Source organism: Rhinichthys klamathensis, unplaced genomic scaffold (genome assembly GCF_029890125.1).
Source record: "Rhinichthys klamathensis goyatoka isolate OS25496 unplaced genomic scaffold, OSU_Roscu_1.1 h1tg000245l_1, whole genome shotgun sequence".
Classification (NCBI taxonomy): Eukaryota; Metazoa; Chordata; class Actinopteri; order Cypriniformes; family Leuciscidae; genus Rhinichthys; species Rhinichthys klamathensis.
This window is the reverse complement of record NW_026606767.1, coordinates 45,021-62,247: the sequence shown is the minus strand read 5'-3', so window position 1 is coordinate 62,247 and position 17,227 is coordinate 45,021. Positions and strand designations below refer to the sequence as shown.

Below are 17,227 nucleotides of genomic sequence, written 5' to 3'. Positions count from 1 at the left end.
CCTCACTCGTCCTGCTCGCCACAGTAAACATGACTCGTGTCGTTCTCCCGCGGCCCTCACTCGTCCTGCTCGCCACAGTAAACATGACTCGTGTCGTTCTCCCGCGGCCCTCACTCGTCCTGCTCGCCACAGTAAACATGACTCGTGTCGTTCTCCCGCGGCCCTCACTCGTCCTGCTCGCCACAGTAAACATGACTCGTGTCGTTCTCCCGCGGCCCTCACTCGTCCTGCTCGCCACAGTAAACATGACTCGTGTCGTTCTCCCGCGGCCCTCACTCGTCCTGCTCGCCACAGTAAACATGATGAATGGCGACTGTAGAACGCAAAAGCCGAATCCCGGACATTTTGGGCGATCTCGAAATCCCGGGCAGACTCATCACGGAGACTCACTAGTAGCCTAGACTTGTTTAACTACTGTGTTCTGTTACCGGTAGGCGTGGCCTCCTAGGGCAGCGAAGCAAGTGCAGTTGGGAGTTGTTGTCTTTTATCCACATAAGCCAAAAATACATTTTCTGGCTTTTCTCAGTCTAGAAAGCTCCAAATTCAAAAATAATTTCACATTTCTTCTACATAAATGACCCATTTTAAATACACATTCATCTTTCCAGAGGTGAAGTATCCCATTAATAAATCATGAGCTAAACGAGAGTCGCCGCACAGATCAGCAGCAGGAGTCAGATTTCATTCATCACGAGAGTGAGGAGCCGACTGACAAGATGATGGTGGAATATTTGGTGCCAAAGCGAAATGTAAAATCGCCTATTTAAGCGAATTTGTTGTTTTGTTTTGTCATTAAGAATAATAGGCTAAATAATGAACTCACCATTCAAGCAATCCGCCCAGAATTGGCGCTAATTTGAAAACAAAACTAAAATGTGCACGGCCACACGTGTCAATGGGCGAGGAACACTCTGTTCTGCTCCGCTCCGGTTGACATGTGCGGCCGTGCACATGTTAGTTTCGTTTTCAAATTAGCGCCAATTCGGGGCACAACAACAAAACAGTGCTGCTCCGCACCATTACGAATGCCCGTGCAAACGCGCGCATTTTACGTTTGCCTTTAAATTAGCGATTTAAAAGTCACACGTCGACCGGTGGGAAAATATCCTCACCGTCACATCCCTAGTATCCACCCTTCTCATACTCCCCGTAACGCAAAATATGCGAGTTACTTCCGTTAAACTGTAAACGATCAGCGAACGGTTGGCTCTATGAACGCAATAAGTATTTTCAAAAACTGTGTACAATGAGATGACATTATTCTACCCACCCTTCAACCATCGAACATTAAAAGGGAAATTTAAAAGTGTGAAAGCATTAACAAGTCACTACAACAGACCATGAATAGCCCCAAAAGCGTGATAATTTCCGCAGCAATATTAAGGATGTGTTAATTATCACGGTAGTAATATATATCTGTATTATGTAACATATGTTGGCTTATATTATGTAACATATGTTGGCTTAATCAAAAATGTTCATTAACTGGAACAATGAGTGATAATCTTTCAAAGTGATTCCCGTCATGTTGACAGACCATAAATATTGTATTTACCTGCTTTAGAAACATTCCAGTAAACGGTGATAATAGCGATTAGTAGATGCACGATATATCGGTATCGGCTGATATATGTTCATTTGTAATGTTATCGTCATCGGCCCGATAAGAAAATTTGGCCGATATATTAAAGCCGATAATTAATGGATTATTTCCTTCAGCTGAGACACTTCAGATGCGCACTGTTCGCCATGGTGGTTTTGAATTGCTTGAAATATGATTGTGTTGCGCCCCGTGGCTCAAAAGGGACAAAACAAAATTGTGACACACGAGAAAGCCAAATTTTTAAAGAAAGTTATTAAGTTATTTAACAAGAGGAAAACTATACAAAAACAATGTAATGTAGCAGTCAGGTGTCAGTAATGTCATGCTAGATGAATGCGTGGAAATGTAATGTGCTGTAGTGTCATGATGCATGCAAAAGAAACATAACCAAACGAATATCAAAAGAAATCAAATCAAATAGGCCGCCCGCCTCTTTGAGTGGAAGTTACCCAATTTTCTCCAATAATTCAAAATGCAGTAGGTTTGTCAGGAAAAGTGTGGATAACCATTAGATATAATTTGTTTAAAAAAAAAAATGTATTTGTTTTATTCAGCAAGGATGCAAGAAACTGATTAAAAGTGACATTAAAGACATTTATAGTTTTACAAAAGATTCTATTTCAGTTAAGGTCTATTCTTTTCAGCAAAGAATCTTGGAAAAATATGTAGCATATTAGAATGATTTCTGAAGGATCATGTGACACTGAAGACTGGAGTAATGATGCTAAAAATACAGCGTTGATCACAGAAATAAATTATATAATATACTTGAACTTCAGTACATGTTCCTGGTCTTATTGTGAAGGATTCCTCAGTCTAAGTCATTAAAAAAAAAAAAGATTTCATATCTTTCACTAATTTGCTCACACCTGACTTAACTTTTTGGCTGATGTCACCTAGCAGACTCATTGTCCATTAGCAAATTAGCTGTTTAGTCATTGTTTTAGGTTGCTGTTGTAAGGTAACACATCCTTTACAATCCTCATTACAATATTAAACACAGTAATTTCAGGCCAGTTAACTTTAATTAAATGAAAATTATGGCAATCATAGCAAATATCTTTGAGATATGTAAAATAAAGAAAGTGTTTCATGACGGAATCCACTCGCACTGCCAGAGAGAATATATCCCAGAGGCCACACCCTCGAAGTGCATGTTGCGCATACTTATCTGTCAAACGCCCATCTGAGCTTTCTCTAGGGTGTAAGCGGCATTAGACGGCGCCGTTGTTTTATTGAATCTGGATTCTTTGGATGCGAGTCAGATAATTCAAAGGAGGTGAACAGGGAATGTACAGACATGAAGTCCAGCAACATTATTATGCAGCAACACAAAACCTCTCTCTCTCTCTCTCTCTCTCTCTCTCTCTCTCTCTCTCTCTCTCTCTCTCTCTCTCTCTCTCTCTCTCTCTCTCTCTCTCTCTCTCTCTCTCTCTCTCTCTCTCTCTCTCTCTCTCTCTCTCTCTCTCTCTCTCTCTCTCTCTCTCTCTCTCTCTCTCTCTCTCTCTCTCTCTCCTCTCCTCTCCTCTCTCTCTCTCTCTCTCTCTCTCTCATGTGTTTTGAGTTTGACGTGCACTTGTGGTTGTTTTTAGTAATGGGTGTATTTGAGAGTGTGTGTGTGGCATGTTTCTGAAATAGCGGGTTTATGGGACCTCCTGTCGAGTGTGAACACCAGGTTATTATAGTAAACTAAAACCATAAGAAACAATCTTGTAACTTAAAATAAACATTAACTAAAAAAAAAATTTATCCATGTGTATATATATATATATGTGTATATATATATATACATACATACATACATACATACATACATACATACATACATACATACATACATACATAAATACATACACACACCTAATTAAAACTGAAATAAAAATGTATAAAACTATATAGACAAGACCCTTTGATCTATGACCTAATGGAAAATATAAAAATAAAATTCAAAATATTAATGAAAAGTATCTCAATAATACTAACACACACACACACACACTTCCCGGTTCATTCATTGGCTCATTATTATTTAAATGAGTTGTGCAATTTGTGTTATTTGCTGAGAATCAAGGTGGACAATAACTAGATGCATATGTTTGCTTCTTTAGTGTGTGTGTGTGTGTGTGGGCCAAAATTAGCAGCTTACTCCGGGGATAATTGGTTTTCCTGTGTATATTGTGTTTTCAGGGTCTCCGCCCTGCCGAGCGAGTGGCTTTAAATGGGGCACGTTGTTTATTACAGATAGATTATATTACACAGCTCTCTGGAATTCTTGATTCTGATTGGTCAGTCGTGGCATTCTGCGGTAAATTATTGTAGCCGTTAAACTGGACAACTGACTGTTTTGTTGAACGAATGATTCCCTGCATATAGCTGTGCTGGTTTTTGGTTTCTTGTATCAATCCAATCAGCTGGTCATTATCGCAAAATGAACCCTAACCAAGACCCCAGATCACCTTACTGTGACCTACTACAGTATCTGTTATGAACTGAACAAAACACACCGATTGAATATGGTAAATGAGACACAAAATAGCAGAAATCATATTTAGTCCTTTGACAAAAATAACTAAATGGCTTATGGTTTGTTAGCTATTGAAAAGGCTGGAATGAATAAAATGAATTTGAGTAATTAATAACGGTTGACAACTAATCGATTTAAATTATAGGCCTTCTAAAATAGCACTGCTACAAACATACAGCAAACCTGTTTGTTTTTTTCTTTATTTAAAATCACGTTTTAAATCATTTTTTTTTTTAGAAAAACAGGTAAACTACATATTTTCCAGTGCAAATAGAAAAATGTAATGGGTGTAAATGATCATGTTCTTAAACTCTTGTATGTTATGCATAACGAGAATATTTTCTGTTATTTTAAATAAATATAATTTACAATAAAGTGTTGGTAATACTTAACAATGTTTCATTTGTTATTAACATTAGTTAATTAATTAACATGAACTAACAATAAGCAATATATTTTGCATGAAATGAAATGCATTCCATGTCAGGATTTTCATAAAAAAATAAAATAAATAAACCATTAAATTTTAGTTTGTTTTTCGCCAAACCCTCTCGTATACCCTCAGAACACTTGGAATAAACGGCACGTCACATGAGATCATTCTGTGATACTTTTTTCTGTGATCTTTTTTATTTAAAGGTTCATACTGGTCACTATTCACTGCCATTATCTGGACGTTTTTTGTTTTTATTTCTCAGTTTGTGGTCCAAAAAAGAAAGAAAGGCATACGGCATTACAACAACACCACACCAGAGTTGAGTAAATTATGACTTAGTTTTCATTTTAGGGTAAACTATCTCTTTAACTAAAGATTATTACATTTTGTAGAAGTATTGTTCGTTAACTAAGTGTGAAGCCCTGAAAAGTAAAGCCCAAGCGTCTCGATCGCCCCCCGGTGACCGGTCCTAGTATAGGTCATAAGCCCCGCCTCCCCATGTTATTCAACGGCACGTGAGACCAGCTAAACAATTAAATTACACTTCAAATATCGTTTTTGCAAATATGTTTCTGTCATTTACTGTAGTTTTTATCACGCTGATGTAATTTCAAGTGTTTGTTTTTAAAATAAGTTTGTGTTTAGTTAGTGATGCGGTGATAACGTCATGATTGACAGCTGTGATTGACAGGTTCTCTGAGCGAAGTAGTCACATAGACTTTTTTCGGGATCTTCGAAGGACTGAGGAGATTCGAGTTTTAAATTTAATATCTAAATTTCTATAATTAATTTTTAAAAAGTGCAGGAGCGTGTTCTTGCGGTTGATTCTGCGAGAGTGAGGGCGGGGCCTTGATTTCGCGGCTTTACTTCCGGCTCACGACTGCGCATGTCTGGTCCCGAAATCGCTTCTGCGCAGACTCAAGTCCCAAGATGTCAGCGCCATTTCGGGACACTGGCGGCTTCACTTCTGACCAATGGAAGAGAGCGAAGGGGCGTCGTCCATGTTTTTTTTTTACAGTCTATGATGTTAACTAACAAATAAACCTTTTGTAAAGTGTTACCGAAATGTTTTCGTCTTATTTGCGGTCATCAGATTCCCATTTCCACACTCATCAAAGAGAGTCGCATGTGTGTTAATCGTGTCTTTTTCTGATTCAGATCGAGACGTTGCCGCCCGAGTTGTTCCAGTGTAAGAAGCTGCGGACGCTGAATCTAGGAAATAACTGCCTTACGGTGTTGCCGTCGCGTTTCGGAGAGTTAACCGGCCTGACGCAGCTGGAGCTCCGCGGGAACCGGCTGGAGGGATTACCGGTGGAGCTCTCCGAATGTCGACTCCTCAAGCGCTCCGGGCTGATCGTGGAGGAGGATCTCTTCAACACGTTACCACCGGAGGTCAAGGAGCAGCTGTGGAGAGCCGATAAAGAACAAGCCTGAGTGAGACGGATGAAAGAGAAGAAACTCTTAATGTGGTCTTTCTGCTTTCCTTTCATTCTTTTAATGATTTTTAATTCATTTTATTTGGGCGAACAAGCATTTGTTTCTCGTCCGTATGAAGGGAAGTTGTGGACAGGGTGCCATCTGTCCTTAGAAACACATACACACTGATCCACTCATACACAAACACACGTTTTGCGAGGTCAAGTCATTCATGTGCTGCCCCCTACAGGCACGGAGGGGCATGCATATAGATGACAACAACACCAACATGGTGAACATGTGGGTGCGAGTGCCTGTTAAAGCAGTGGCTTTATGGGAATGCATAGATATAACAAGCAATATGTGGTTTGTGCATTATTTACTTAGCGGCTGCATCCAATCAGGGAAGGGTCGACTGTTTATGAATGTGCCAGCTGAGTTATCAAATATGTAATTGTACATTTTAAACCTCTGCAAGCTAATACCCACAGAAATAAATGCCAAAAAGGTCATATACAAAATTTACTACATACAGTTGTAATTAAAAAATGTCATCCTCCATTGCTAATCAGGTTTGTTGGCAAAATCGACAGACTTTCAGCTTTTTGCAATGAACAAATCAAGCAAAAGTAATAGCAGAAGATATTAAAAGTTGCATTTTCAGTTGAATTTGGGGAAACCACTTAAAACATTTGTTGTGTTTTGTTTGATTTGCTCATTGCACACAGCTAAAAGTCTGTAAAGTATGCCAATAAACCTGATTTGCAATGGGGGTTGAATAATTTTGATTACAACTGTATATATGCTTTTAAAGACTTTTAAAGATGAATATGATGCCACAAACTCTTTAAAAAAAAGTCTTGCTAAAATCTTACACTCCACAGACTACGCAAAGATATAGAAACTGCGAACTCAAATGCTCTGATGATCAAAATGATCTTGGACTGACTCGAGTTTGGATCAGGCGAGATGCACGTTGACTCGAAGGGAATGATGACGTCATAATGACTGTTGTTGTAGCAACGTTCCCACACTATCATGGCCTTAACTCTCTGAGCTGAATGCTGGAGGTCATCTCAAAGAAAAAGTGTACATTTTACGTTTGTAAGTTTTATAATTTTACAAAAAAATATAAGAGAAAGAACAAAAAGAAACAGAACAGAAAGACTCGTGCAAATTGTTCACATGTTTGCAAGTACAAAAATCCTATGCGTTAATGAATTGTTTTTATATGTACATGTTCATATGATTTTATTTTATGATTTTTATTTGAACTTTTCTTTTGTTGGGAAGATTGCCTAATGTACACAGTATGGCGTTAAACAAAACCAAGTAAAAATTTCTGATATACATTCAAATGTGTTTTCATATGTTTCTTAAGTCACACACACACACACGGGTCATTCTCAGGAAATTGTGCCGTCGGTGTCTTTTTGAAAACAAAACAACAACAACAATAGTTTGTTACTAAGACCTACATTATAAGTTACTAACCCTAAAGCGCTACATTTCACAGAAAGTTTTGAATTCAATTTGTATAGATAATAATAGTTAGTATAGTTGAATTGTGTACTATAATAAATCAGATTATAATTGAAATTATATTATTTTTAGTGCTGTCAAATCGATTAATTGCATATAACAGAAGTTTGTGTGTGTGTGTGTATATATATTCAGAGTTTATTGGCTTAGAAGATAATGCTAGTATAAAAGTAAACCTAATAAAACACTGATGTGAGGTCAGAGAAACTGCTTTCTAAATCATGTGGTCAGAAAATGATCATCCATTTAAATATGACATCAGACAAATTTAATTGTGGTTTTATTTTCTCAGCGAATCAAGAATACAGAATGTGAAAGCATGTTTTAAAATAGATTTATAAATATGCTTAACTTAAATGTAATGATTATTGTTTCCATGCAAATTTGCTGATATTCTGATGAAAAACAAAAGTTTTATACAATTTATATTGCATTACACATGAAATGTCACATTTATGGAAGCTTGTTTCCCCAGCGGAATAAAATTAAAATGATAAAAAAGGTAAGTGAAACTTTTTACCTCACAATTCTGACTTTTTTCTTGGACGTGAGTTTATATCTCGGGATTCTGATGAAAAAGATAAAATTCAGGCTTTTTCTGCAATTACAGAATTTATATCTTGCATTTCTAAATGAGTGTCAAGGACTTGGGACTACATCTAAACTAGGAATTGCAAGGAAAAAAAAGTCAAATTTGCGAGTTTATTCTGCGTACGGCTGTTGCTAGAAGCCAGTGATTTATAATTAATAAAGTTTTAAATATGGATATATTTGTCTTACAAAATACGCGTTTGGAGCTTCAAAAACTCTGGCACTATTCAATGCCATTACAAAGCTGGGAAGTGCCAGGATATTATCTACGATTGTGTTCGGCTGAAAGAAGAAAGCCATATACACCTAGGATGGCTTGAGGGTGAGTAAATTATGGGATCGTTTTCATTTTTGAGTGAATTATTCCTTTAAGATCCTTTTAGCATGTGAAGTCATGGCCACACGTGGCATTGTTGCCTGAGAATGAGCCACACCTACACGCATACATTCTTTAATGCCTCACCCCTCAACACACACACACACTGAACACAGGCTCTCTGTTTCTGTGAGTGGTAGAGGTGAGTAAAGTCGCCACATGAAAGCTCCCATTCATCCACGTCTCTCTCTTTCTGTCAGTGAAGTCAGCTGACCGTCCAAATGGCAGCCAGTTCAATCAAAACATAAACTTTCTTAGGTTTGTATGCACTTGACACTTCCTTAAATGCTGACTGAAACGAACTGTAAGTCAATATTGCACAGCCGTCACAAACTTGCAATGACTAGAAGGTGTTAATGGAGAACAGATATCCCATGAAGTGGAAAGCATTCTGTCTATCTCGATCAAATCTCTGCTAGAATTTAGTTTTCGTCGGATATGAGCAGCTGTCTACTTTTTTCCCCATCTGATTTGAGATTTAAACTGGTGTTTCTGTTAATTGGCGCTAACGCCTAAAAACTGCTAGGTTATCATCTCTATCCAAGCTTTCGCTTCCTCCACATCCTTCCTCAGTGGTTAAGCAGACTCTTCAAAAACTAGAGAGCTGAGAAGTTAAAGGGAAACTATGGAAGTCAGTGGAGCCCATCAATGGTTTGGTTACACATATTCTTCAAAATATCTTCTTTTGTGTTCAGCAGACGAAAGAAACTCATACAGGTTTGGAACAACTTGAGGGTGAGTAAATTATGACAGAATTGTCATTTTTGGGCGAACTGTCCCTTTAAGGAGAACCGTGTGTTGACAGTCTGTGTGATGCTGGCGCCCCCTGCAGTTGAAGAGGTAAAATGCACATACAAAAACCACCGCAAAATTACGACTTTCTAAATATAAATGAAGACCCTACCACTACTTTATTCTCTCTCAGTCTAAAATATTGTAGTTATTCAAAAAAAAAAGTAGTAGATGGAAAAAAGTACTAGATGGAAATATTATCAATAATTAATGACGGTTAATTTACTGGAATTTTAATTATTTATTCATTTATTTTGGGATCCCTTTTAAGTGGTTGTTGTATTGAAAAGAGCTGTATGAACTTTCATCAAAGTATAGTGAATAGATTTTATAATTGAGGTGAATATCACTTTAAATCAAAACATGCAAGGATTTAAAGGGACCGTTTACTCAAAAAATTAAACATCTTTATCATTTACTCACCCTAATGTTATTACAAACATGTGTGACCTTTAAGAGATGATGTTTTTTTAATGTGGCCGGGCGTTCTTTTCCCACATACCATTGTTTTTCTCCCCCAAAAAAGTTTTTTAAACTTTTTTTTATTAAATGCAACAAGAAAAAGATGTACATTATTAACAACATTAACTGCCAGAGAAAAAGTTACACACGTTTAAGTGCTTTTAAAACATAACATGTTCAGTGCTTTTGGTTTTTAGTTTTATAAAATGTGAGAAATTTGGTTTGCAATGGCAAAGAGTCCACTTATGTTACTAAGTAATTGCAATTATTTTCCCAGATACAACCACAGAATAAAGAAAGTTGTTCAGGTGAAAGTAAATGACAGAATACATTTTTTTGTGTGTGTTGAACTATTCCTTTAAATACCAGCTGAAAACATGCAAAGAAAATAATGTATTTCAGAAATGGAGTTTGCATAGTATTAGTTCATTAAATGTATCTTACAATGTACTGAAAATTACTAAATCTGTCATACCATTCACTTGAAGGGTGAAAAACTAACATTAGTCAACATAATTAATGACTGGCATCATACAGATGATAAAGGGTTAACTTTTATGAAAGTGAATTGAAAAACTGACTAAACAGACAAAGCTTGTTTCTCTTTGTGAAGTCTTCTTCAACACGGTGTCCAATTCATGTAATCGTTCACATAATGATCTGCCAAACAAATTGATTTCCATCCTCCACAGGACAGAATATGACCTGTTGTGTTCACCCTTTACCTGGAATTTGGAGGCAAATGTTTACCTTTTAGGTTCACTTGAACCCTAATGTGACTCAAGTTATTCATGCACATTTGACTTTCTTGCAGTGCAGGGAAAGAGTTACTGTTCAAAATCCAATTATTGCATCACCATGGTTACAGTTTAATGTATTTGACATGGTGCAACCACGTGGTTGCTTAGAGAGAGAGAGAGAGAGAGAGAGAGAGAGAGAGAGAGAGAGAGAGAGAGAGGAGAGGGAGAGAGGGAGAGATTTGGATTAGACAGCCTTTTTAGCCCTCTTCTCAGACTTCAGTCTTTCTCAGCATGGATGTTTTGACACAACAAGACGTGCAAAAGGTAATACATTCCCTCTAAATGGCTATAACAACTCTTAAATACGCCACATATTGTCCTATTGTTTTGTCCTTGTTATGTGTATGTTAATCAGAAACGCACTTTTACGAGTCTTAAGACTTTACTTGCTATTAGATGACAATGTTTTGCATCTTTATATTTAAAGTTTTCATAGGTCATCGCCTCGTGCATGCGTGCAAAAAAAGAGCACAAAATAAATACAAATCTGTAATGGATAATTCACGTGGATCTGTTGCGTAATTCGCTAAAAAAACAGGACTAGCTGTGAGACAGGAAAGTGCCATGGAAAGAGGAGCGCGAAATGGGCGGAGCCTTAAGTGATTATTTACACATTTAACTCTTCAGTATGGTTTTGTTTAACGGCTGCCTGCCTGCGTATTAGTATTAGTAGTACAGTATACAGTTTATTTGTAATTATTGCCCTGAGCGTAGAGACGTATGTGTCATGTGACATCTGTTACTTTTCTCATTGCTGTTGAAGACAGACCAATCAATCAATCGGTGAACGTGATTTCACCAAGTACCACGTGTTCCTGGATCAACATCTTTGTTGATCCTGGAACAACTTTCCAATCAACCAATCAGATTTGAGGGACAAGTTTACAGTTTATGTCAAGTTTAGGCTTAGAACCAGGGTGAAGTACTTAAACATCAGTGTTATTCACCTATCATTACCCTCTGATTTTAGTGAAAAGTTATGGGTAGGGTTAGGTTTAGGGGTAGGGATTGGGTAAGGACTACATTTTGGCCAAGGAATGTTGATCCATGATCAACAAAATATGTTGATCCATGATCAACAAAATATGTTGATCCAGGACCATGTCTTACTTGGCAAAATCACGGTGACCCCAATCAATCACAGTCATAGTTGTAAAGATCGATAAGACAGATTTCTATTTGCGTGTCAGGCATAATTGGAATTAACCTATTTAAACGGTTTCACTTATTAGTGTCCTGAGATTTGAAGTGCCTCGATGGAGTAGGTACTAACCATTTTTTTAATCGTCGTCTGTATTCAACCCAATGCATACATTTTCAAGTTGGTGGATCTGCATATTCGCAATGACATATACCTAAACACATTTAAAAGTAAGAATAAAAAAGGAAAAGTGAAGGAAAATCAACAGTATTTGATCCCCAAGTCCACTTTTGAGTTGTTATTAGCTAGTACAAGAATGGTAATACCACGGTATTTTGAAATATAATACCATGATACAAAATGAATCGGCTAATATTCCATTGTATTTACATGGTACTAAAGAATACCATACATTACCATAGTAAGCTCCATGTACAAAAACGTTTTGCTACTTTTTTTGTGATATCAGGAAGAACAAATTATGTTTTTGTCCAAATTGGGTATATATAATTTGCATATGTAGACTGAATATGTTTCTGTACTGTTTTCACTCTATAGTACCAGGATGAGGGCTATCTGGTGCTGGACGGGCTTCTGTCCCCAGAGGAATGTGATGCTTTACGGGTACGAATGAGTGAGATTATTGACCGGATGGACGTTCCTGAACACTGCAGGATACAGTTCTCCACTGACCACGACGAGCAGCTGAAAACACAGGTAAACAGCGTCATCATCATTGCCTCATCATCATTATGCATTTACAGTAGTGTCATTATCAACGTTCTTCTACGCATTACTTTCCACATGCAACCAAATATTCCTGGGTAAAGATGCAGGTAAGACCACTGACTCCAGGTAAATGTAGTTGCCTGTATTAGTTAAAAATGCTGTCATACTACAGTACCAACCATGCTAGAAAAAAGTCCCATGTACATTTAGAAGCGGTCAAATCATTCATATCTTGTCATATTTTGTGTTTGTCCAGGGAAATGCAGACTATTTCATCACAAGTGGAGACAAGATCCGTTTCTTCTTTGAGAAAGGCGTGTTTGATGATAAAGGTTTGTTGTGCTGAGATGTAAATAAAAACTCCCAGGAAATTCATCCCACAATGAAACTGTTGTGTTTTCAGGAGAGTTCATTGTGCCAAGAGAACATTCCTTGAATAAAATCGGACATGGTGGGTATTTAAGAAAATTACAGGCCATATTTAAACGATGAAATAAAATTATTTTGCCCCTAATGTATTTGTGTTTTATCCTTCCTACAGCTCTCCATGCTTATGAGCCGCTGTTTAAAGCAGTCACCCACTCACCAAAAGTTCAAGTAATGACCAAACTGTAATGTATCTGTGACCATGTAAATTGTGGTCTTCATATAAAAGCTCATTTGTTTTAATTGGAAGATTTATGAGACACTTTAGGGCTCAAAAACTCTTTTAAAGTATTAATAAATACTATAAAAGTATATAAATAATACTGAAATAACATTGACCCAGACTGTTTCTGTAATCCACTGTTTAACCAAAAAAAAAAAACCATAATCATGCCAAATATACTTCACTCCTTTCATTATGCCAATTTTCAGACACTTCAGTCATAATGTGTGTGTGTGTGTGTGTGTGTGTGTGTGTGTGTGTTTGCTTCTTATCTGCAGAACCTGAGTAAGAAACTCGGCTTGATAAATCCAGTTATTCTGCAGAGTATGTACATCTTTAAGGTAGAGTTGATATATGCTGGCTTATAAATTATGTTTACATTCATTGTAAGGGTAATATTTTCATTACTCGCCTCTTCTGTGTCTGTTCTGTAAACAGCAACCAGGGATTGGTGGAGAAGGTAAGACCCGCCTACATCTTTAACCAATGAGAAAGCAATACAAAAACACTCTTTTGACCTTTGACCCTTGACTTCAGTGACACCTCACCAGGACGCCACCTTCCTTTACACGCAGCCTCTGGGAAGGGTGATTGGCATGTGGATCGCTCTGGAAGACGCTACGCTCGAGAACGGTTGTCTGTGGTTCATACCGGGATCACACAGTGGTAATTTCAAACGCATTAAGCAGATTCGTGGCATTTTACGTCATTTGGGCATGCATGCTATTGGAGAGAAGCTTTGTTTTGCACAAATGTGTGTATTTAAAATGAGTTTCCTGTGCGTGAAAGATGGGATTACCAGGCGAATGGTGCGGACACCTAAAGGCACGTTTCCTCTGACTGATTTCATTGGCCGAGAGAAGAATTATGACGACAATCTCTTCGTCCCCGCTCCTGTTAAAAAAGGTGAGTTATTGAAACTCTTAATTCCATTGGAAATAAATGACCACACCATACAGTAAACATATACAGTATATACACTACTGTTCAAAAGTTTGATGTTTTTTATTTTTTATTTTTATTTTTTAAATAAGTCTCTTCTGCTCACCAAGGCTTCATTTATTTGATCTAAAATTCTGTAAAAACAGTAATATTGTGAAATATTACACTTTATAACTAGAAAGAAAACTGTGTCAAACTTGACAAAGCCTTGTCTGAAAGTTTGAAATTTGTATATGCTAGCATGTTTTATCATGCTGTTAGCAGCATGTCTATCATTACATTTTGTTGAGCTGTTTGTAATTGTAACAGATTTTAATACATTGTTAGCATGAATTAGCATTTTACTAGCATGTTTTAACACATCGTTAGCATGTGTTTTGCATGTTGTTAGCATGATTCAGCACATTGCTAGCATGTTTTAACATGTTGCTAGCATTATTTAGCACATTGCTAGCATGTTAACATGATTTACCACAAAGCTATTAGGAATTAGCATGTTGGTAGCATGTTGCTGACATGTTTTAACACTTTGCTAGCATGAATTACCACAATGGTAGCACATTTCTAACATGATTAACACATTAACATGTTTTGCATGTTCTTAACATAATTGAGCACATTGATAGCATGATTTAGCACATTTTTCTTGCATGTTTTAACACATTGCTAGCATTAATTAGCATGCTGCTAGCATGATTTAACACATTGCTAGCACGTTTTAACATATTGGTAGCATGATTTAACACATTGCTAGCATGTTTAACACATTGCTAACATGAATTAGCATGTTTTAACATTTTGCTAGCATGATTTAGCACACGGTTAACATGTTTAACACATTGTTAGAATTAATTAGCATGTTGCTGGCATGTTTTAACATGTCGTCCTAGGATAGTCATTAAGCTTTGCTAGTGATAGCTTAAAAGTCTTATTTTACAAAAGTCTTCTTGGGGATTTTTGAAGTTTTGATCGTCCGTGTAGTGAAAATCGTAAGTCGGATCAGTTAGAAAAGAGGTCTGACCCGAGTTGTAGCTTGAAAGCCCTTGGAGGAGATACTCCTTAAATTTAGTCTCAGAAATACAACAAGTTCAGTATGTTGGTTTGTCAAGCCAACATAATAAGTGTTTTCTATTTTTGTGTATGTTAAAGTGTAATTTATTCCTGTGTTCAAAGGTGAATTTTCAGCATCATTACTCCAGTCTTCAGTGTCACATGATCCTTCAGAAATCATTCTAATATGATGATTTCTGATTATTATCAATGTTGCAAACAGTTGTGCTGCTTCATATTTTTGTGGAAACCGTGATACATTTTATTCAGGACTCTTTAATGAATAGAAAGTTCAAAAGAACAGCATTTATTCAAAATAGAAATCTTATGTAAACTTATAAATGTCTTGACTGTGACTTCTGATCAATTTAATGTGTCCCTGCTGAATAGAGGTATTACATTAAAAATCCAACTTTTGAACAGTAGTGTATTAAAGTACTATATTAAAAATATTTTGGTACTGTAGGTGGAGCAGTTCTGATTCACGGGGAAGTGGTCCACCGCAGCGCTGCGAACACATCTGACGTCTCACGCCATGTTTACACTTTCCACATCATGGAGTCTCAAAACACCGTTTGGAGTCCTGAGAACTGGTAAGAGCAGTGCATGCTGGGTAACGCAGGCTGTAGAGAGACGAGTTCTAGTTCTCAGGGCTTTTGTGTTGTTCTCTCTCAGGCTGCAGCCGACAGAAGAGCTGCCCTTCCCTTCCCTCTACACACAACAGGCCTGATGACACTTGATGACGTCTCAGATATCAGGAGCTTTTTTAACGCAAGGATAATAATAATCCCTTTAAATATGAAATTTTGTAAATGGACCAAAAAATGTCTTTCTTACCATAAAATATGAATCATTTTGAATCATTCTGTATATTTTACCTACAGCCACCACGACAGTGTTAATAAAAGGCTAGTTTTTGTTAGTATTTGTGATCTGACTTCAAAGCTTGTTATTTGAGTAAATGAGAAACATATAACTTTATTAGAAATAAAGTTTATTTCCTTCAACGCAGCATTATCTGTCTACCCAACAAAATCAATACAATATAGAAAAGGTATGAATGTTTAATCATATCTGGATTTTCAGTCCAAGAACATAACATGACCAAACTGCAGTTCTCATGACAGGAAAATCTGAAAAATCATATTTATAGTCATTGGTGATAAAAAAGATTTTCTTCCAGCAAACAATTTAAAACAAACTTCAATAAATATTAGACTAAAAGTTCAACAATTCCAACAAAAGTATGGTTTTAAAAAAGTTACTGTGTCATGCTGGGTCACTTTTGTTGTAAAACATATATAACCAGATCTTTCGATGCAAAGTAAGTAATTGAACCAAACAATTTTCTTCTGTAAATATACAGTATCTTCTGTAAATATACTCAAACCTTTAAAACGATAATTTACAAAATATAAATCCAACAATCTTTGTCAAATCCCAATGTCAAAAAGTAGTATGACCATAAAGTAACACATTTTATTACAATTTCCAAGTAGTTTAAAAACAAGTTTACACTTGAATGTCATGCAAATGTTCACAGATGCCGAGCGTCCGTGTTAAATATCCCAGAATGCACTGCAAACTGAACAGGTGACTGATGCTTCAACCACAGTTCCCGTGACAACTGTCAACGTAACACGCTCGACACTAAACGCCAATCACTACGTAAAAGGCCTCAGTCAAATATCATGAATAAATTAAGGTCTAAACATATATAATTTACAAAATGCTTGAATTATGCAATCTTTATCAGAGTAAAGACACAACAGCTGAATCGCACACATGCTTTTACAGGACAGTGATCTGTACATTAATATCTACTGCCTCCTGCATGCAGACAGACCACTGATAGCACTGAACCATTGACAATACAAAACACTTTTTAAGGCGATAAAGCTGTGCTACCAGTCCTTCGTATTGCATTGGACATAAAGGCAGGTTTCCTATTCATAGCATCAAAATAATATTAGAGTATTTTTGTTCAGGTTTATACAATAATAGAAAAACAAGGGTGTTCTTCAATGGCTCAAGTGATGCATATATGATCTGTAATAAAGGATAAATTACATTTTGATAAACAGGTGAATCTGATGAAACGTCGAAAATGTGCCATTTCAAAAAAAAAAAAAAAAAAATCTATATCCAAACAAAGAAAATTATATTTGGCTGAA

General features: G+C 36.7%; 2 protein-coding genes across 2 annotated transcripts in view; both read left to right on the top strand.

Moving 5' to 3' along the window:
- lrrc8aa (leucine rich repeat containing 8 VRAC subunit Aa) overlaps nucleotides 1-6,556 on the top strand; it is a 31,795-nt gene extending 25,239 nt beyond the window's left edge. Inside the window, exon 7 of the mRNA XM_056266144.1 lies at nucleotides 5,722-6,556. Within this exon, the coding sequence (XP_056122119.1) occupies nucleotides 5,722-5,997 (276 nt within the window). The 3' untranslated portion in view covers nucleotides 5,998-6,556. The remainder of the gene's footprint in view (nucleotides 1-5,721) is intronic.
- Nucleotides 6,557-10,714: 4,158 nt separating this feature from the next.
- Nucleotides 10,715-15,975, top strand: phyhd1 (phytanoyl-CoA dioxygenase domain containing 1). Its single transcript, XM_056266126.1, has 11 exons — nucleotides 10,715-10,806; nucleotides 12,242-12,400; nucleotides 12,669-12,744; nucleotides 12,816-12,863; nucleotides 12,954-13,009; nucleotides 13,340-13,402; nucleotides 13,500-13,521; nucleotides 13,599-13,727; nucleotides 13,851-13,967; nucleotides 15,520-15,646; nucleotides 15,729-15,975. The coding sequence occupies exons 1-11, from the start codon at nucleotides 10,774-10,776 to the stop codon at nucleotides 15,781-15,783; spliced, it is 885 nt and encodes a 294-aa protein (XP_056122101.1). The 5' UTR covers nucleotides 10,715-10,773; the 3' UTR covers nucleotides 15,784-15,975.
- The last annotated feature ends 1,252 nt before the right edge of the window (nucleotides 15,976-17,227 follow it).